We start from the raw sequence: 22,575 nt of genomic DNA on the forward strand, positions 1-22,575 counted from the left end.
ATAGCATGGTCAGTACTTACTAGCTATGTGACCTTGGATGAGTTACTTCTTAGTCTTCCCATCTGTAAAATGGGGTAACATAGACCTTAAGGAATTTAGAAGATTAGAATAGGGTACACCTGTCCTTTCGTATAATGCCTACCATGTAAGATGCATTCAGTAAATGTAACCATCATTAAAGGAAGATGACAAACATGGTTTCAAAAGCAGTGAGGATTAAGATGAGAATATTTGGAAGCTAATAAGCACCTCAATTTCCATTACATTCAACCATAAATGACACTAAGAGTACAAAGAAAACTTCCTCAATTGACACTGTGGCACCCAGAGTGACGCCAAGCATCCCCAAGCATCCCCAGTCATCTCAGAGTGAGAGTTTTCTGGCTTGAGAACCTACGATATTTGTGCACCTCTAGTAGAAAACAATGTGCATTTTCTTTATAATATCTCCTTTCCTTCCACAGGGTAGAAATGGGAATAAAATGCTGTAAAAAAAATCAAATTCTACTTTAAAAAATAATTTTAGCTTCTTTATATGATCATTGGAAATCATGATTCCTTTTATTGACCTGTTGATAAAGTATGTATTTGATCACAATTAAATTTAACAGTTATTTCCTGAATGTATATGTCCTTTCAGGCCTCAGCAATATTGCTGAGTTTAAAATGGCACATGGAAAGAAAAAGTATGAGGAACTTCTCTAGGGCTGCCAAATGCTATGAAAAGAAGTTAAATTGTAAATGTGTGTGCATTCATGTATGAGTATGTATATGCACATGCATGGGAATATGTCCATATACGTAAAACTTGAAAAGTTTAAAATCACAATTATAAATTAATTCTAAATGGATTTCTGTAGATTTTTTTGGAAAGCTCAGTACAATATATTGGATTGCACTAAAAGTAAGGTCCAAATTTAAAATAGGAAAGTAAAACGATATTCATGCAAAAGATACAAACTTTCCTACAGAGTATCCATGTTTAGCTGGCAAAGAAGTCAAAGTGAAACATGGGCTACATATCAAAATACACAAAATATCACTACATATTCCATGGAAAATCTGCACGATGGCAAATTTATTCATTTTGTTCATCTAATAAATCAAGATGCCCACAGATTTCAAGACATTCTTGAAAGACTTTTCCTCTACTAATTTAACAACTGTGTTTCCTCACTTCAATTTACAATTCTCCATGTCAGAAATCTCTATCAATATAATGACATATCTGTACATGTTACATTAAATTCAAGCTTACCATTGCTAAGCTGGTCAAGCTGATTCCCAGATTTTTTTTTTTTTTTTTAACAACGTGAGAACAGGTTCTCATTTATTACAAATGAAAAAATCTTAAATCCTAGCATCACCCCTTTCATTTTGGAAAGCTATGGTTTTAAACAAAACAAACAAAAACCTCACCATCTTCAAACCTAATCTTGATTCTATGTTTATTACTGAAGACATTTTTACACAGAAGGGTTACATTTAGTCAGATCTAAAAGAGTATACTCATTAATTCAGTCTAAGAATTTTCCTCCAAAATAATAGTTTAATATTGCTATTTCCAAAACCCTCAGCATACTGAAAAACAATAAATAAGTTAAAAAGATGATGAAGAAGAAAGATAAGAATATCTTAATCCATTTTAGGACAAAGCACTTAACCTAAGAAAGGGGGGGAAAAAGTATAATCAGGATGGAGTAGTATTTGCATTTCTTACCTTTCAACAACTAATTTAATCTATCTATACATTTTTTTCTAGTGATATTAGATAAAGAACTGATTACATGCTTGGAGACATGGTGTCAGTGCTTGAAAATACAGGAACAAAAAGAACCATTCCAATAACATTTTCCCAAATGTGACTAATTCTAATTTGTATTCCCTCCTTCCAACTCAGCTCCCCCATTCAACTTACATATACTTTGAAAACATGCCTTTCTCTGGGTAATAATATTAAGAAGGAATGACAACAATAAAAAAGAAAAATAAGAGAAACAGAGGCAAAAGTATAAAGAACCAGGAGTTCCAGAGAATTTCTCAATTTTAAGAATGAAATTAAATGAAGCTGCCCAAAAAAAGATTTACCTTAAGTCTTACTGGAATGAAACAAAGAAAATGAGGCATGGAAAGTAAATGGAAAAAAAAAAGTCAGAAAGTGCAATTTCAGACTTCCTTAACAAAAGCAGGCTATATGGTTTAAAAAGCATACTTTGCATCAGAGTTCCATTTGTTTCCATCTGATTCTTCTAAGAATATTAGGAACTTAAACTTTATGTTGTATAAGAAGTAAGTTTCTTCCTAACAGGTTTAGCTTCTTTCAAACATGGGAAAGAAGAAAATAAATCCTTAAAGAAGAGAAATAAATGTAAGCACTTTAATTTACTCTAACATAATCAAAATCACTCAAAACTGTATTGAAGAGCAAAATGATGCCATGCAAAGTATATTTATACACTGAATTAAAATGAGACTTGACACTGTTTTCCTCCATTGACAGTCTGCATTGATAGGGCCAAGCCAACCAGATACACATACATGCATGCACACGCACACACGCACGCACACACACACACACACACACACACACACACACACACACACTTTATCTTTGACTGTGTATACATATATGAACACATACTTAAAATCACAATTTATCTACTGCTTACCTAACAAATAAACTCCCACTTAATGGACAACACTAAGCAAAACACATTATTACGTATTTCATTATAAATAAATTATAATTCAATTTCATGATTTAAATTCCTTCTATAAACTTTTAGTAAAGAATTCTGAACTATCTTTAGCAATCAAACATATTCCCTCTATCACACATGGTAAAATTTAAAAACAGAATTCACCACTGGTAAGGGTTACTTTTGAGATTATCTCCACTGAAGTAAGAGATCCTGAAAGACACAAACTACGTATTATTCACCTTTGTACGTACATCTCCTAGCCCAGTGCCTGGTACTACAGGTACTCAAACAGGTTACTTAGTTGATCAAATGAAAGAAAGACAATTTTATTTTATATAATAAGAAACTTAGAAATATTCAGCCCTTGGATTCAGTAATTCTACATATAGGAAACTATCTTTAAAAAGAGAACGTAGAATAAATACTTGGATAAAGAAAGACATTCAGTGAAGTTACCATTTTAACTTGAAAAACTGAAAACAATACAAACATCAAAAGTTAAAAAAAAACCTGGAAAGTAAATTATGGTTCATTCACATGATAGTAGATAGACACATAGAATTTTTTATGAAGAGGTCTTGATGAAACAAGAAAATGCTCATGATAAAATGTAAAGAAAAAGATTCCCACAAAATTCTTTGATCTTAACTATTTTAAAGATAAATTTTTAAAAAAAGATTGGAAGTGAATATATGTAAGTCAAAAAGCACTTTCCACTTTGGCATGTTTATTTAAAACCATAAATAAAACAGTAGTGCCATTTCTATTACTTTTCACGGTTGTGATAAACTTGAATGGAAGGCTCTGAAAAGTATGATAAATGTATTATTTTGTAAAAAGTTAAATAAACAATAAATCATCAGGAGAGCTCTACTCCTATCTGGACTAGCTCCTAGACTACTATGGACAAAAGACAAACTTTTACGATTGCTTTTTTTTTTTAATTTTTCAAGTATTTTGGGAGAAACTGCTTTTAGGTAAGCATCAATGAAGTAAAAGTAGAGTTTAAAGGCAAATTAAATACCTTTCTGGATTTTTTTTTCTCTTCTTCACCTTGGACTTGGCAGATTGCTTCCATTACTGACTGTATCACTAACACTTGTTCACAATTTTAACAACACACAATTTAAGTTCCTCATATCCCACTGTTCTTTTATCTTAAGTGAAAAACGAAAGCAATAATTTTCAGTTTGGGTTAATGAAACTTAAGTGAAGTGGGGCTACTGTCCAAATTTCTGGATTAGCCAAAGGCTGCCTGACGATCATGGTGGGATGATAGGATGGGAAAACCACATGAGTAAACAGACACCTGGTCTACAGAAACCTATTAAGTAAGCCAGTCTTCTGAAAATACCACTGTATTTGGGTGACTCAACTTACTGATTTCTCATTCAGGCTATAAATCTCTGCATGCACTAAGGCTCTGGGCTGCTCTACTCCCATGGACATGTTCTGACAGAGTAACAAAGATGTCCCTGACTACTGCCATTGCTATGACACTGTTATTACTGGCTTCTCTTCCCCCTCTACCCACTCTGTAAACACCAACATGCCCCGGGGATTTATTGTGGCCCACCACCACTCCCCCTCTATAGAATTCTCAAGGCTCTAACTACTATCCAAATACAAAAGATTTCAGCTATCTCCCCATAGCGTGAGGCTCCATATCCAACTTCCACACAGATGACCCATGAACTAAACTAAACACACCATCCTTGGTGGCTTCCTGTTGCCTATAAAATCCAGGCCCCCTCCTTGTCTGGCTTTGCCTTGTTAACTTCCTCCTCTGCCTCATCCTCACCTTCTTATAGCCTCATCCTCTGCCATTCATATTCATTTTTCTGAATGCTTATAAAATAAAATTACCACCTAAAATTTATTGAAGGTCCATTATATGCCAGGGACTTTATATGATTAGCTCATCAATCTTCACAACAATCCCATAAGGTAGATGCTGCTATCTCCATTTTACACTGAGGACAGTATCTTGCCTAAGCTGCTAAGTAGTGGAGTCAGCATACAAACCTACATCCTGTGCTCCTTACCTTTGTATATGTAATTTCTCATAAATTCCTACACATGCCAAGCACTGTCCTGGGGATTCAAGGTGAATGGGACAAAGCTCATGGCACTTACAGTCTAATAAATAAACAGAAGAAACAAACAAGCAAAAAACCTTATTATAAATCATTTAAAAGTGCCAGGAAGAAAATAAACAGGATTTTGTGACAGAAAATTCAGAGGTGGATGTATATGAGAGTGATAAAAGAAATACCTCTGAAAAAATGACTTTTAAGGAGTGACCCCATGGATGAGGGGTCACTCAAGTGTTTTGGGAGAAACTGCTTTTAGGTAAGCATCAATGAAGTAAAAGTAGAGTTTAAAGGCAAATTAAATATGCAAACAGGAGGGGCATTTCCAGGAGAGTACTGAGTCAGGTGGTGTTATACATTGAACTGTGTTCCCCCCAAATTCTAATGTTGAAGCCCTAACCCCCAATGTGACTATATTTGGAGATAGTGTCTTCAAGGAGGTAAATAAGGTTAATAATGGTAATGCTCTACCTTGGATAGGACTGGTGTCTTTAGAAGAAGAAGAGGAGATACAAGATATTGATCGATTGATCCCTCTCTCTCTCTCTCTCTGTGTGTGTGTATATATATATATATATATATATATCTTTCTCTCTCTCTCTCTCTCCCTCTCTCCACATGCACACAGAGAAAAGGCCATGTGAGGACACAGTGAGAAAGCATCCATCTAAAAGCCAGGAAGAGAGGCTCACCAGAAACCAACCCTGATGGTACCATATTGACTTCTAGCCTCCAAACTGTGAGAAAATGAATTTCTGTTCTTTAAGTCATCCAGTCTGTGATATTTTGTTATGGCAGCCCAAGCAAACAAAAACAAACTGGAAAGACTTAGGTGTTTCCCAGGAACTGACAAAAACCAGTGTGCTAGAATATAGAGAGCAATGGAGGTAATAATATGTCAAAGACTCTTCAGCCCATAGATGGTAAATGAACCTGAAATAAGATGATCACAAAAACAGTACCTGGCGCAAAAGTTTTAAGCTGGTTCATACTGGATTTGAAAATATATGCTATTAAGTTTTGTTCTCTCAGTGACTGAGAGTCAATAAAATAGTGAGTATAATATAGTAATTTTTTTTTGAGAGAGAAAGAGAGAGCGTGAACTGAGGAAGGGCAGAGAGAGGGCAAAGAGAATTCCAAGCAGGCTCCATGCTCAGCACAGAGCCTGATGTGGGGCTTAATCCTATGACTGTGAGACCACGACCTGAGCTGAAATCAAGAGTTGGACACTTAATCGACTGAGCCAACCAGGTGCCCCTGGACTATAGTATATATATTCCACCTTGGAACGCACAAAACAGCCCATACAACAAAAGAATGGAACCCTTCCCAAAATGTTAATAGTGCGGTATTGAAGAACAATGGGTAATGGGTATGTCCTGTTTACCTAGGGGACTATGGAAAAAAACATTTTTTTTTTTTTAAGTTCTTACACCACTAAGGATAGTTCTGAGGGAATTTTGGTGAAATAATAAATATGTACTGTGCTCATGTGCAAGGAATAGTGCTGGATATTTTGGAGCATGCCCAAATGAATCAGACACCAATCCTAGGTCTAAGCCACAGTAAGGTAGACATGACACCACATTTCGTCAAAGCTAAGGGACCAGTGGCTATAAGATATGTCACTTTATACACAACTAATCAGGGGATACTAAAGAGTAAATTACGACATTAACTGCAAAAATACATCCTAATTTCAGAGCTGTTAAAAGGTGAAAATATATACATCTTAAATAAATGAAAAAGAATATGAAAATAGCTAAATGCAAATAATAGAAGTCATATAAAGAGTCCATAAAGGGAATGGATTGCTTCATGCAGAAGGTAGTATTTAAGCCAGATCTTGAAGGATGGGTAGAAGTAGGAAGAGCAGAGATGAACAGAAGGAATAATTTTAGAAAAGTAAACTGCAAGAGGTAAAGCCTAGCAACAGTTAAGTGAAGGAAAGCAAGAGAGAAATATTTAACGAGAGAACACTGTTGAAAAGTTAGAAAGACAAGAGTTAGGAAAAGCTTGACTACAGCTAGGCTAAAGAGCCTGAAATTTATTGTATATGCCTGGGAAATGGTTCTCAAACACATTTCTTTTTTTTTTTTTTTTAACCCTGATACACTTTAGGGCTATAATACACAGAAAAATAGGGCTCACTCTAGCAAGGATTCTCAACTATGAAAGATGCAAAATGAACAAAAGGGATTAATTCTTCTGAAAGTAAATTTAGAAAAAGCTATTCAGAAAATCCTAACTTCTACCTCTACCTTGCCTTGAAAATCACTGTTTTCTATACACTAAAACACTTCAGAAAAATCCGAGTACCCAAAATAATTCAAGTTACATTTCAGGAAAGGTAATCCAGGAGAACTGTGTAAAAATGAATGAGTATTAGAATAAAGATTAAGGATTGACAATCTACATAAGAAGCTGATCTTCCAGGAAGAAGTTAAACAAATTTCTATTAAATTAGTGACAGTGGGGAAAACGTATGATGAAACTATTACAAGAAACAGAAAAAAATAAAGGAAAGAAAAGTTTAAAATACAACATAATAAGCTCAAACAAGGACAAGTGTATTCCAAAATACTGGGGGTCATTCAGGTGATGTCTAAAATACATCCAAGATTAGAAAAAGTGGAGTCAGGTCTGGAAAGAGCTGCGAACATCATCTAAAAAGAGTTATTGAAGGGGCGCCTGGGTGGCTCAGTTGGTTAAGCCTCCAACTTCAGCTCAGGAGGGTTCAAGCCCCATCTCAGGCTCTGTGCTGACAGCTCAGAGCCTGGACCCTGCTTCAGATTCTGTGTCTCCCTCTCTCTCTGTCCCTCTCCTGCTTGCTCTCTCTCTCTCTCTCTCTCAAAACTAAATAAACATTAAAAAAATTTTTTTAATAAAATAAAAGGAGTTACTGAAGCCATAATATGGATAAAGCCACCAAAAAGAAGGCAAGATAAGGTAACGCAAAGACAAATTTTTGAAGTAAACATGTATTAATGTTGCTTTATTACATTTAATTTTGCTTCATTACAAATAGCTATCTTCGTATTTTATAACAATCTCATGCTGATTATCGTCATTGCTAATTCTAACACTATAAATGTACAAACAAAAAAGCAAAGCAGAGTGAAGATTAAGAACATGCTTTGGATCATACAAAGCAATAAAAAAAAAGGGAGTGTTTGATTAATCCACAATCTGGTGTTATAGCCATCTGGAGATAGTGTGTGTATGTGTGTGTGTGTGTTTGTGCAAACTTGGTCAAAAAACAATAGTCCACACCTCTGAAAGTAGAACTTGAGACCAACCAAGAAGATATAATTATAGGGGGAATTAGTGTTCAAATTCTGAGATGGCTTTATTATAAACACTCAGTTATCCAGTTCAATCTATGAAAAACTGCAGTCATACCATAGTATCAAATTGTTTTCTCCTTAAATTTTTTTGCAGATAGTGCAAATATTTAAGACCAATATTTTTAAATCAGGTATTTTTCAAATGTGTTTTCAAGTACTCTTAATGCATAAAGGTAATATGATCTTTGTACACGAAAAACTATGGTTTCAAGTCCCAGATGGATAAGAAAGAAAATCTATAAGTCTCTGGTGTTAACACTCAGATGTGCTATGAATTCACCAAACAACTTCAATTGAACTCTAATTCATCTTGCTGAAACACCTTTTGACACCCCTCCCACGAGCAGCACGAGGCTTAGAGGGAAGGAAAAGAAATGGAAGAGGGAATGAAGACAACCAAGAGAAAGAAAAAAAGAGGCAAGAGAAGGAGAGGAGAGGTGAGCCAGGTGAGGAACTAGCTACCCGAGTGAAAATGGTAAAAAACTATCATATTGTCCTGGAACAGATTTACTGAGCAAAGAGAATGACGCAGCTTTTTGCCACAGGTTGGGCATGACAGAGTCTTGAAAATCATACGGGCTCATCTGCTCGTACTATAGCACAGGTATGTTTCTCGAAACACTTGCACAAATCAGAGGACTCTAATAGGGAACGCAAACAGCCCACAACCTGCAATCTGTCTAAATGATTAGACAGACTGAGACAGCTGATATCAAAGTGCCTACTAATAGTTTACCAATATATGTTCTTGTGCTACTTCATGACGACTTTTACATAAGCAGATTCCTTCAAAGGAAAAAAAACAGTCCAAGTGGTTTTCTAAAACTACATGCCATACGAGAACACTGTGGTTAGACTTACACATGGCAAGGAAAGTTTTGAAAAATGGGAAATACCTCAGTCTGACCTTCATGGGCACTGGTCTCATGAGTGACTCGGATAGCCTGTAATGAGAACACAAGGAATTAACAGGAAAAAAATGACCGTGTCCAACTTTCTAAAAGAAAACAACAATGCTAAGTTTTAACATCTAAAGCTTTGTTAAGAAACAACAAATTGGAAGAAGTTTAGGAACAGTTTAGCATTACATATTTAAGAATGATTTCTGAGTAACCAAATGAATTGCTGTACTTTCTAACCCACAAATCCCTGAAGACTCAGGAAACTGAATATTTGATTATTTGTAATTTCCAGGTGTTAAGTGGGAGTCATTTAAATTATTTGTTAGAACTAACACTTAACACTTCATTCAACTGGGACTAGAATAAAGTAAGCATCTCACAGATAGAGACTGAAAAAGCTGATCTCATCTGTTTCTCCAGGTTACATGCTCCTCTGCGGCTCTGGCTGTAGTTATGCTTAATCATGCAGCTTCAGTCAGCAGTTTAAATATGTGGAGCAAAAAGCATGCATTTATCAGAAGCTAGAGATTTCAGTTTTCTGAACTTAAGAAAAAAAAAATGCCCTTACAGTACCCACTATTAGCAAACATGAAGAAAATGGGCAAAAGTAGTCATTTTCGGGTGAAAAGTACAACCTTTATGAATGGCAATTTGGCAATAAGTATCAAAGCCTTAAAAACATGCAAATTGTTTGATCCAGCAATTTCTCTTCTGGGAGTTTCTGTATTTACATATAACTGTACATAAGTATATATAATTAAGGACATTTTCAAACATTTAGCTAAAATAATATACCTTGTAGTATTTCTTTCAATAGTGAATAAAGAGGAAAAGTATTAAATTACCAACAATAATTTATTGGTAAAATAAAATACTGTACAATGGAAAGCTATGCAGCCATTAAATGATGATGTCAAATATATACTTACTGGTATGGTATACGTTTGTGATAAGTTAAGTGAAAAAAGCAAGTTATAAAACAATATTACAGTGTGATCAACTTTTTGTTTTAAAAACTTGTGTATATACATATATACTCCCTATAAAAATATTAATAATGGCGGCTACTTCTTATTGGTAGGATTACTGGTGACTTTTATGTTGTTTAATTTACTTTTGTGTAAAATAAAGATGTTTTATGATCTGCAGGTTTTTTAAAGAAAAAACAATTTAAGGTAGTCAAAGTAGGTAAGAATGCTAAAACATGATGAAATCAATGAATCTATTGGACACAAACTCTGTGTAAGGCATTTTTCTAGCCAAATAATCTGTACATTATACTCCTTCTAATTCCAAAGAACTTAACATCTACCTAGTAGTGTTAATTAAAGTTTAAAAGTCCTTCAAAAGAAAAATAAGAGTCCAAAACCAGTAAGATTTAAATGTCATTCTAAAACAATTCTATGAAATGGTACAAGTAGATTATGTCTTCACCCAGGCAAAAACATTACTAAGCTGATAGAATAGCTAACATATGATCTGACATCTAGCCTTAAGCCATTGTTTTTTCCACTGGTCTTCAGCCTTGTTCCAAATTCCCAGTGAAACACACACGGGGCATTGGCAGGCATCTATTTACTATGGGGAGGGAGTGGTAAGGAATAGTCAATCATAAGATATTTAAAAAATTTGTAAATCAAACTTTTTTTCTGTCATTCAGCTCTAGATGTAGAAAAGAAGTGGCAATTCATCAACATTTATGGATATTTCAGGTAATGCTACATGAAGTACAGAAGGTCTTTTTTAACGGACACAATAAAATCCGTAATTGCTCAAAACTAACGTTTCAAGACAAACATCCCCAAAGTATCTACAATCCCACAAAACTTTGCCCGTAAATGAGATCGAGACAGAAAGAAGGTACCGACGTCATAGTTCTCTAGGTATCTGGCTCGTTCTTCAGGGCTCATTGACACAGACTCCTCTAGGAATTTTTTCAAGGTTGATCCAGATTCTGAGAATATTAAAGAAGATAAAATTGAGAAGGTTTGTTATCTCAAAGACACTGATATATGAAAATACTAGAAGCATGCTCTTTTTTTTTTTTAGATAAAAACCCTTTCATTGCTAAGTTGGGAATATAAGAATACTGGGATAAATGATAGGCTCTAAGTTGTTTGTGAAACCTCATTTTTATCAACATTATAAAAGAATGGGAAAGATTAATATTTCTTCTAACAGTATATACATTCCCACTAGGGGAAAAAAAAGAAGAAAAAGAAAGGAAAATGCTTTATTTGATACTTTAAAAGAAAGAACCACAGCACCACCTACTGCTCAGTAAGTCAACTCATGACTTCTGGTGGCTGGGGTTGGGGGGAGGTGATGGACAAGCAGGAATAAAAAATTATTTACCAAAGTGCATCTTGTCTTTATTGTTGGCAATAGCATGGATGAGTCCAATTGTTCCGCAGGCATTGCTGATTGTTTGCTTCATGAAATACACTGATGATGTAACATCTTGTCCCTGAGACTTTATTTTTTCCTCCTCCTCCGTTCTGAATACTTCATACTATTTAAAAAAAAAGTCAATAGTCTACTTATGAAAACAATACGTTAAAAAGTACTCAAACACAAAACCAGGAAACTTCTAAATACCCATTAATGGGCATTTGGTTAACATACTACAGCATATCTTAATGGAATCCTATAAAGCACTTAAAAAAGAATAAAATAGATTTATATATTCTGACTCAGAAGTCTGTCCATGATTATAGGGTGGTTCTAGGTCAATATTTATTACCATGGTTCTCATTTATGTTTTTAAAAAATATACTTTATGTATGCATTGAAAAATCTGAAAGAGTATACAAAAATTTAACAGGTTATCTCTGCGACCATAGATTACTGGAGGACTTTTACCTCATCTTTAGAATAAAACACTCTTTTCTTTACATTTCTATATTGTTAAATCATACTGTACTAACAAATTCTTAGCATACTGTATTCATAACAAACGTTCACCATTATCTATAATAACTGATTTAAAAACAATATGGCAATAATGAATGTCAGAAGTGTGTGCTCTACACCTGACTGCCTAAGCCCACATCCTGGCTCCGTTATTACTTGCTGCGTGATTATTATTATTTCACAAGTTACTTAATGACTCTGTGTCTCATTTTCCTAATTGTAAAAAAAAGGTTAAAAAATAATAAAGAGGTTAAAAAACGAGTGACGAGAAGGAGGAGGGAGAGAGTAGAAAGATGATTTTATTGTTTTGTTCTATAACGTTCAGAATCCAATAAAGTAGGAAATCTGCAAACTATAGCCTAGTGGCCAAATCTGGCCCGCTGCCTGTTCTCATAAGAAAAGTTTTATTTTTGTATTGTCTATGGCTGTTTTCACACTAAAAAGCAAAGTACAATAGTTTTACCACAGACTCTGTAGGCCTGCAAAGTTGAAAGTCTTCATTATCTGGCCCTCCACAGAAAAAGATGGCTGATCCTTGCAATTAAGGAAACAAATGATGTCTACAGTAAACCCATAATTCAGAAACTGCCTCTAACAACAAATGTATATATGCCTTAAAAAATCATTTTTATGGGGGCACTTGACTGGCTCAGCCAATTAAGCATCTGACTTCAGCTCAGGTCGTGATCTCATGACTCGTGAGTTTGAGCCCCGTGTCGGGCTCTGTGCTGACAGCTCCGAGTCTGGAGCCTGCTTCGGATTCTGTGTCTCCCTCTCTCTCTGCCCCTCTCCCACTTGTGCTCTGTCTCTCTCTCTCTCTCTCTCAAAAAAAAAAAATAATAAACATTAATAAAAATAATAATTTTTATGAATTTGCTTCAAAATCAAATTTTTAATTTACATTTTCAGAATAAATTCTGAATCATTAATTCATTCATATGACTTTAACTGATAAAAACTGTAAAAGATTCAATATAGTAAGCTTATGCTGAAATGTTTATATGGTCCTACAGCTTAGTTTACCGTTGTTTAATATCAGTGTTCTTTGCTGACAAAGCAAAATGAGATTTGGCAACTTCTCAAGATTTAACATTTAAGAAGAAAAATCCTAAAATGACACAGAGCAAGCATAGGAGAAAAAGTTATTAACAGCAGACTAAAGTGAAAACACAGGGTCAAGAGACAAAAATATCAGAGAGAAATTTATAGCCTCTTCCCTTGCAATTCATTGGTGAGTAAACACTACAATGAAGCACACATTTAAATCACCATAACTGACTTTCTTTAAAGAGTAACGAAGTATCCATGACAGTTCTTTTGGTATTAGTATGCTTTAGCCATGTGCAATTACATAATCACTTTCTATATCAGAACACAGAAGACTGAAACACTTTGTATCTCCTAAAACATCCACTAGATACCCTTTGAGTGACTTTAATATGTCCCTCATGAACTGAAATGGAAATATGCCAAATTGTAAGAAACAACCAAACATGGCAGATGCCATTATATTCTTCGCTTTAATATTTTAGAATTGTGGTTTTTTTCTAACAATGGGTCCAATGACCTTTTCAGTACGGGTTATCCACTAAATGAAGAGTCCTACTGACAAGGACAACATGCTTTTTTAAAAACTGATGACCCACTACATGAAGGAGACCAAATCCAATTTATTCTTTAATAAGGAAAAAAAAAAAAAAGGTAGGTCATACATCTCAATGTTTTGGGAAATTTCCAACTTGGACCATAAACTCACATTTGTATAACACCAACTAAGAAAGCCTAAGCTTTAAGCTTTTTTTTTTTTTTTTCTTTTCTTTTCATTATTCTTTACAGTTGGGGTCCTGGGATAGCTATTGGCTTACTTTAGTAATAAAAAAAAAAAAAAAATGAGAATAACATTGGACTAAGAGAGTAAACTTAAGTGTCCTAACCCCTCCTCAAATTTCAGAATAATTACAACCTCACCATTAAAAGTAGTTTGGTCTAATAATGGATAATCACTAAGAAATTAATAACTTTGAATTCTATATTACAAACAGCAAATATGAAGAAATATCCCTTCTTTTTTAAAATTTTTTAAATTTTATTTATTTGACAGAGACAGAGATAGTACAAGAGGGGGATGGATAGAGAAAGGAAGACAGAGAATCCCAAGCAGGCTCCGTACCACCAACGCAGAGCCTGACGTGGCATGGGGCTTGAACTCATGAAACCATGAAATCATGACATAAGCCAAAATCAAGAGTCAGACGCTTAACGGACTGAGCCACCCAGGTGCCCCAAGAAATACCCCTTCTTCAATTAAATAATTTGTTTGGTAGAACTTTAACTAGAAAAGAGAACTATTTCAGTATTTTTTATTTATATTAAACTGAGGCTACTTCTTAGTTATGGCATAAAGAAAATTATCCAGAAATTTCTAGGACTGAACAAAGCCTAATTCTTAATTTCTGTAAGACTTGGCTCCATTTATTCCTGAAAAATAACATGGCCTGAGCATGTATATGACAAAGTCACCAACACTTCTCCCACATCTTCCCAAACATTCACTTCTTCATCTTTCACAGATACTAAGTTCATCCTATTGTTAAGTTTAAAAATAGAAATCAGAAGGATATAGTCTCAAAAGCTGTTTCACAATGAACTTAAAAATGTTGGTTTCAAAATGCATATATCTATATGACATTCTAAGAAAAGGCTGAAATATGGAGATTTGAAATCAAATATCAAACTCTAAAAATAGATAATTATAATCCCCAACACATCCTAAACCTGCCAATTAAGCTGTGTTTAAACTTAATGATTTCCACACATATCAAGTTTATTCTGAAAATAATGTAACCCCTATCATTAATTATACCTTCCTCCTTAAAGACTTGTTTTTAATTATGGATTGGAAACAATTACACATATACTTAAAATGTGAATATTATTTATTTATACCTTCTCTAAGACAGATTTAAGATTATTCTAGTACTTAACATTTCTAAAGTATATACATCAAAATGTGACTAAATGTGATATCGAAACATGCTGAGGCAAACTAATCATATTTTATAAAAGAAGAAAACTACCCAAGTTTAAAAGTCTAATTCAGGGCTTTATTGTGAATTTATAAATCAAAATCTAAATATCAGCTCTTTAATAAAACTAAGTTTCTAAGATGTCCTTTATGTTTTTAATTTGAGAGAGAGAGAGCATGTGAGTGGGGGAAAGAGGGAGAGGGAGAGAGGGAGAGGGAGAGAGGGAGAGAGGGAGAGGGAGAGGGAGAGAGGGAGAGGGAGAGAGGGAGAGGGAGAGGGAGAGAGGGAGAGAGGGAGAGAGGGAGAGAGGGAGAGAGGGAGAGAGGGAGAGAGAGACAGAGAGAATCCCAAGCAGGCTCCACACTCAGCCCAATGTAGGGCTTGATCCAAGGACCCTGGGATCATGACCTGAGCTGAAACCAAGAGCTGGACAGTCAACCGACTGAGCCACCCAGGTGCCCCTAAGATGTCTTTTAGATTTCCTCATATTTTTTAAAAATTGTAAAAATGTTTATTTACTTTTGAGAGAGAGAGACAGAGACCAAGCAGGGAAGGGGGAGAGAGATGGAGACACAGAATCCAAAGCAGGCTCCAGGCTCCGAGCTGTTAGCACAGAGCCTGATGCGGGGCCTGAACTCACAAACCATGAGATCATGACCTGAGCCAAAGTTGGACGCTCAACCGACTGAGCCACCCAGGGGCCCCTAGATTTCCTCATTTTATGCAAGAAGGGAGTCATTTATTCTTAAAGCAGACCATGTTTTTAACTCAACATTGAAAGAGAACATCATTACATTTACCAGAGACTTCATCTCAGTTAACAAGTACCTTTTCTGTAATAGGGAAGAGAAGTAACACTGCACACACTGGTCTTGGTACCATGCTAAGAAGTTCAGGATCCATTCCATATACATCAACAAACTGCCAGTTAGGATGTAGACCTAATTGTTTGAGAAACTGGTAAAAGTTGAAAACAAACAAACATTGCAACATTAACAGGGAAATAACATGTGTTACTGCACATTTAATATATAAAGTGAATGCAAGGTATACTTATTACTAATGTTCAGCAAGAAAAGTAAAGGTTTTCCACGAATAGGGTGAGAAGAGATAGCAATTTATTTATATTAATTAACAAACATTAAAAGTTTATATTAAGCAAAATCCCTTTTTTTCAAAATCCATTACTTTGGGATTGAACATAATAAGCCAGGACTTCACCAAACACATACAGCTTAGCTTGGTTGATATGTTAAACTCATTTTCACTACAATGGCTTTTAAGAAGACGTATTTTAAGTTCTCTCAAATAAACAATTATATTAGATGATCAACACAGTTTATCCTACTTACCAAAAATGACGCCTGAGGTTTAAAGATAGACAGATACCACAAATTACATCAATGAGCAAAAAGTACATAAAGCCAAAAGAGTCCAAGTGAATATATGAATGCCAGAAAATGCTAGAAGTAAACTGGCTTCCTGACTTCTAGTACACAATGAACCCCACTCAACTTCACTGTCTCTCATACCTGGTAAAACGAGTATAACTGAAGATTAGTATTTTTTTAAACTCTTAAGATTTCACAGGAAAATAAAATGTCAGACCCTAATCTACTGCAGAGGTAAAAAGAAAAAGTAATATGAATAATGTCAATTTCCCAATAAAGTCTTAATATATGTTTGTGTTGAATGAAGCTGACGATTTACAAAAGTACACCACCACAAAATAAGTTTTAGGTGAGAGGAGAAAAAAAGGAGGAGAGGAAAAAAAATGTATTAAAAATGCATCATTATTCCTTACCTCAAGAATATAAGTTATCTACCAGTCTAACACTATCTGAAGTTTGAAACTAAGGTGCCTTGAGTATTTCTCCTTGAAGAATGATCACATGTACTTGGACCATCAATTGAGATCTTATAAAACCAACAGAAAGCATGTTATGCCACATGAACAGTGCCATTAATCTCACATAGTCAGGTTCTGTAAGAAAAGACTTTCCCAGTTAAAGGGCTACTTTCCATCTCTCTGCTTCTCGGCCTGGCAAAGAAACTCTAACGATAATATGGCTGGTCAAAAATAAGGTCCTAGATAGGTTTAATAAGAAATATATTGAATTAAAAGACTCTTGGTAGAATGTACTCAACACCTATAAGTTTCTTTAAGTCACATGCTTTCCAAAGTCTGAGGCCACAGAAATCAATGGACTCTTCTATAGCATAACTATTCTTCATCTGATTCTACACTTTTAATAAAGTTCACTCAAGTACTCCAAACTACTTCCCTCTCTGTTCTCCACTTTCTCCAAAATCCTTAGTCTATGCCCTTCTCTATATTCAATTTGATCTAGAAACCAGAAAGAATTAAAACTGACCCACAAATCAAGGGAAGGAACTGTGTCTTTATCATCTTTTTAATCCCATCGCCTAGCACTGTACCTGGCTAACCCAAAGACACTCAAGTTTTATTTGTTGAACTGAAGATCACATCCCTATTTTAACAGATAATCTTGCCATCTGTATGTCTATGGATGTCCATTAAGCTATATTTATCATGAATATTTAAAACATATTCATTTGGTGGCTCAGTCGGTTGAGTGTCCAACTTCTGCTCAGGTCATGATCTCATGGTTCATGAGTTTGAGCCCGGCATCAGGCTCGCTGCTGTCAGCTCGAGCAGGCTTCGGATTCTCTGTCCCCCTCTCTCTCTCTCAAAATGTAAATAAATATTTTTTTAAAAATTTAAAATATGTTCATTTGTATTTGTGTCATGTTAAATAAGGAGGAAAGATATATTTGGCTTCTAATCGAAAACCAGGCATTCATTTAATCAACACAGAACACTGCCTGCCCAGTCTATAGCCATACCACCCTGAAGGTGCCCTGGTCTCCTCTGAGCTTGGAAGCTAGGGAGGGTTGAGCCTGGTTAGAACTTGGATAGGAGAATACTATCTGCCTAGGATTGAAAGCTCCAAAGGGAAAAGAATCATAAATCCTGATAAGAGGATTTAAATTTGTTAATTTTATACACCCCAAAAAGTCACACTGTCATAAAATTATAAAACAGCATGGTACACGTAACAGAGAAACACATCTATGCTGCAAACTGGAAGTAACAGTGAAACATTTTAGGGACAGTCTTACTCCAGGTCAGCCAAAGCTATTAAGGATGAAAAATACTAAGATCCAAGGCAGCCACTGTAGAAAGAATGATTAGTAACAGGAATGAATGACTACATTAACATAAAAATGGCTACATTTTAACTGGAATCACACTTAAATTTTTACTCATACTGCAAATCTCAAAGAGATTGACATAAAAAGGCCAATCAATATCTATCAAGTACATTTGTTGCATCCTCTGATTCCGGATTGCTGTAAGATTCACACAGGAAGTCATCTATGAATGCAAAAACAAAAGCAGCTATTAATAGTAACTACCTCTGGGAAGTGGAGAAAGGGTGGGGAAGAAGGTCTTCAACTTTTACTTCTCTCTCTTTTTTTTTTTAATCATGAAGCTGTCCTACTTTGATAATTAAACAAACGCATCTGTGTTTAAAATTATCCTATGTAAATAGAGAATGATTGGAAGGAAATTCTCTAAAATATTGACTGCTTAAAAATACATACATACATACATACATAAAAATATTGACTACAGTTAGCTTGGGTGATGTGAACTCAACTTCTTATTTTCCAGTTTTAAAAAAAATGTGTTATTTTTATAATAGTTATATGTAGTTTGTAAGTTATAAAAATCTATAGAACTGATACACATGTTTTAGTTAAATTTACAAAACTGGGAGAAAAACTCAAAGTAATGACCTTAAAACTATTCCAAAAAAATTTCTCCAGACTACCCACAGAGTATTCTGTATATGCATTTCCAAAGCCATCTCTACACAATAGAAGCATGCAGTTTGCATCAAGCGGGATAAAAGGATTTACAACCTAATACCAATCTGGCCTTTCTAAACATTGGGTAATAACAAAATTCTGACCGATTAGCCCACTAAATTTTCAAATGCCACTGTAATTTTGGCCAATCAAGAAAAATGAGTAATTTAGGATATGTGCCCTTAAAATATGAGGCAACTTTTTTTTTTTTTAATTCTATGGTCAAATGATAAATTTTTCCGCCAAATAAACACCATTTAAAATTATTTGTAAATATTTTTAAAAAGTATCATGTATCAGAAAGCATGCTAGAAGGTTTAATATACTTCACCTTTACTGCAAGGAGCAAGGTAGCTTTTATTAGATCCTTTTACCAATGAGAAAACGGAGTCTGGGAGATTACAGCATTGTTCAAATTCACATGGCCAGAACCCACTCGCAAAGCTCCAGGCTGCTCTCATCCCTATTTACTTTTCTTTCACTGAAGTATCTTCTTTTATATGGTGTTCTCTAACTTTAGCCACAATGAACAAAGAGTCTATAACCACCTCTTCCCTCCAGGTCTTTGCACACAAACTAGACTTCCCTACGTGAAAAACTGTTACCCTCTGCCCCTAACTTATAATGAATTCTTCCTCCTTTTTTAGATGACAGTCAAATAACAAAAACTCTGATTTTGTAAATTTAAGAAAACAGAAAAATAACATTCACTTTCCTTTCAAATTTGTTTTAAGCCACTTTTTCTGGTCTTTAGTGGCATGCTCAGGGCAGTGACAGACTCCACCTTATTACTCATTTGTTAATGATTTAGATTGTAACAGAAATTATGCTTATTTAGTACTTGATATTACTACTAATAAATATATATAAGCAGTAATTGCTAGAAGAAGTAGAGAGTAACTAGAAGTTAAATGAGAATAATTTTTTTTTATCACCTGATTTTATTCCGGGTAAGTCCTACCTGTAACATGACAAAATATCCTTAGAATGGATTGACAGCACATTAATCAACAAGAAAAATCACTGCTTACCACATCTACTGAGACACATGGTTACTAGTTAAGGTCTAACAGTTAATAATGATCTCTATATAATAAATATGTCAATCATTTTCCTACAAACTAGGCATCATTAGAACATAAAACTAAGAGTATAATAACGTATGCAACTACCAAATTGTACCAAGTAAAATACCTAAGATTCCATTAAGTTGAAGAAATAGAGAGTGTGGGGATGGATATTGTTCGGGTTTATCTGTGGCTTAATTTATTCTCCAAATTCTAAGTCAGTTATCAAATTTCTGTTCATTTTCTAGTCTCAGTTTTGTCACTAACATATAAAGAATTAAAACCAAGCACAAAAATTTTGGTTAAAACCAATCACTTCTAAAATATTTGCTCATTCTGCCCTAAAATCACATTACTTCTTTAATAAATTTAAAACAAACTGAACCCTGCCAAAACAAGCCAGAAATAGTGTCAAATCATACACTAAATAACATCTTTTTCCCTGTTTATGTCACCTCAGACTGGCCTCCTGTCACCAACGAACCTATTATGTTTCTCCTGATGGTTTTGATCACAGTGCCCTATTAATTTTTTCATTGCACTTAAAACAATTGCTAATTGTTTGCTTACTTGTTTATTGTCTATCTTCCCACTGAAAAGCAGAAAACCATGAATATTTTAATCACCAAAGAATAACCAGCTCCTTCTCAGATACCTGGCATTAGAAAAGGTGCTCCGCAAATATCATTTAATCTATGTGAATAAGTAAATGTGCATGTGTGTTTGTGTTTCTTTAAAGTGAATGTGTTTTATAGTTAATATTAAGATTACCTAGGAACAAGGTCCATTGGCAGCTGGATCACAATATGTAAGTTTCCAGTTAAATAAATTTATATCTTATTAACAAATAATATCACCAAAAATAGTTTTGTCTCTTGATATGGCTAATTACATTGATTGACTTTTGAATGGTGAACCCAGCTGTGCGATCCCTGGATAAACTGCTCTTAGTCATGAAATAGTATTCTTTTTATGCATTGCTACACTCAATTTGCTAATATTTTGTTAAAGCTTTTTAGATCCCATGAAGGATACTGGTCTGCAGTTACTCTTATTATGGCTTGTCTGGTAATGCTGGCCATAAAATGAATTGGTAAGTGTCCCTCCTCTTCTATGTTTATATACAATTGGTATTATTTCTTAAAAGAGTATCTCAAGGGATGCAGAAAAGCCATTTAAGAAAATTAAACATGGATTCATGATAAAAACTCTCAGTAAACTAGGAAAAGAAAGAAACTTCTTTATCTGACAAAAAGCATTTACCGAACCCCTACAATTAACATACTTAATGATGAAAGATCAAATGTTTTCCACCGAAGGCAGAAAACTTTGTATTAAAGGTCCCAACAAATGCAAAAAAGAAAAAGAAATAAAAAGCACACAGATTGAAAAGGAAGAAGTAAAAACAGTCTATTCACACAGAATATGATTGTCTATATAGAAAAATCCCAAAATATCGACAAAAAAGCCACCAGAATAAGCGCATTTGGCAGGGTAGTAGGATACAAGCCATCATATAAAAATCAACTATATTTCTACACATAGCAATGGACATTAGAAATTGTAATTTTAAAACAGTGTCATTTACAATAGTAACAAATATTTAGGTATAAATCTAACAAAATACATGCAAGACCTATACGGTGAAACTACAAAACACTGTTGAGTGAAATCAAAGACTTAAGCAAATGATGAGATATACTATCTTAATGGAATACAAGACTCAATATTGTTAAGATGTTAATTTTCCCCAAACTAAATCTACATATTTAGACACATTTACCATCAAAACCATGATTTTTTTGTACAACTTGACAAGTCGATTCTAAAATTTATATGGGAAGGCAAAGTAACTAAAACAATTTCAAAAATAAACAAAGTGGGAGGATTCATACTATTTGATTTCAAGATTTACTATAAAACTACAATAATCAAAACAATGTGGTATCGGGAAAAGAACAGACACAAAGATCAATGGAAAAGAACAAAGTTCAGATACATGGTAAATTGATTTCTCACAAAGGTATAAAAATAGCTTTGGATTAGGTCTCCCCTATGGACTAAATCAGAAGGTGCAAATGATTTCTTCAGCCTAAAGATTTTTCTCTCTTTACAAAGGGGTGAAACTATTTTAAGGAAAAAATGAACAGCAAATTTCAAAAGGGGGAAACAAAAGAAAATTAACATACATATAGAGAATGCCATCTAAAGCACAATATAAAAGATATATGCAGGGTTTTAAGTTTTGTACATCTCAGGATTACTAAAGAGACAAGAGTTCCAGAGTCATTTCAAAAACATAAAATAAACTGCATAAGATGAAAGATTTACTGTCAACATTAAGATAAAGGGTTTCTATCTACTTTCTGTATATAAGGAATTTTTCTACAAGCTTTGAAAACCAAAAATCAAGTATGTGATGAATCATTATTCCTTGATGATGAAAAGAAAAATTAGGGGGGGGGGGCCGGGAACGTACATCAGATGACAAGCTAAAAGGGCCATAAAAAGTAAATGAGCTGATGAGAATTTAAAACAGGTTAAGATAAAATACACCTGAGCAAATCAAAAGTTTATACCTGGTAGCACAATAACTTTTAATGGACTGGCTGGGAGATGTTCTCGTTT

The 22,575-nt window shown here is 34.4% G+C and overlaps 2 protein-coding genes across 4 annotated transcripts in view; one reads left to right on the plus strand and one right to left on the minus strand.

The window, feature by feature from the left end:
• Positions 1–5,565, plus strand: part of LOC131484549 (potassium/sodium hyperpolarization-activated cyclic nucleotide-gated channel 4-like) — a 44,575-nt gene extending 39,010 nt beyond the window's left edge. Inside the window, exon 5 of the mRNA XM_058682900.1 lies at positions 5,424–5,565. The gene's annotated coding sequence lies outside the window, so the exon portion shown is untranslated. The remainder of the gene's footprint in view (positions 1–5,423) is intronic.
• UCHL3 (ubiquitin C-terminal hydrolase L3) overlaps positions 1–22,575 on the minus strand; it is a 100,623-nt gene that overhangs the window by 19,053 nt on the left and 58,995 nt on the right. For all 3 annotated transcript variants that reach the window (XM_058682853.1, XM_058682862.1, XM_058682843.1), the window contains 4 exons: positions 15,812–15,940; positions 11,400–11,556; positions 10,913–10,998; positions 9,039–9,086 (listed from right to left, as the gene is read on the minus strand). In XM_058682853.1, coding sequence (XP_058538836.1) covers positions 9,039–9,086; positions 10,913–10,998; positions 11,400–11,556; positions 15,812–15,886 — 366 coding nt within the window. In that variant the 5' untranslated portion in view covers positions 15,887–15,940. The remainder of the gene's footprint in view (positions 1–9,038; positions 9,087–10,912; positions 10,999–11,399; positions 11,557–15,811; positions 15,941–22,575) is intronic.

The sequence above is a fragment of the Neofelis nebulosa genome, chromosome 1, assembly GCF_028018385.1.
Source record: "Neofelis nebulosa isolate mNeoNeb1 chromosome 1, mNeoNeb1.pri, whole genome shotgun sequence".
Classification (NCBI taxonomy): Eukaryota; Metazoa; Chordata; class Mammalia; order Carnivora; family Felidae; genus Neofelis; species Neofelis nebulosa.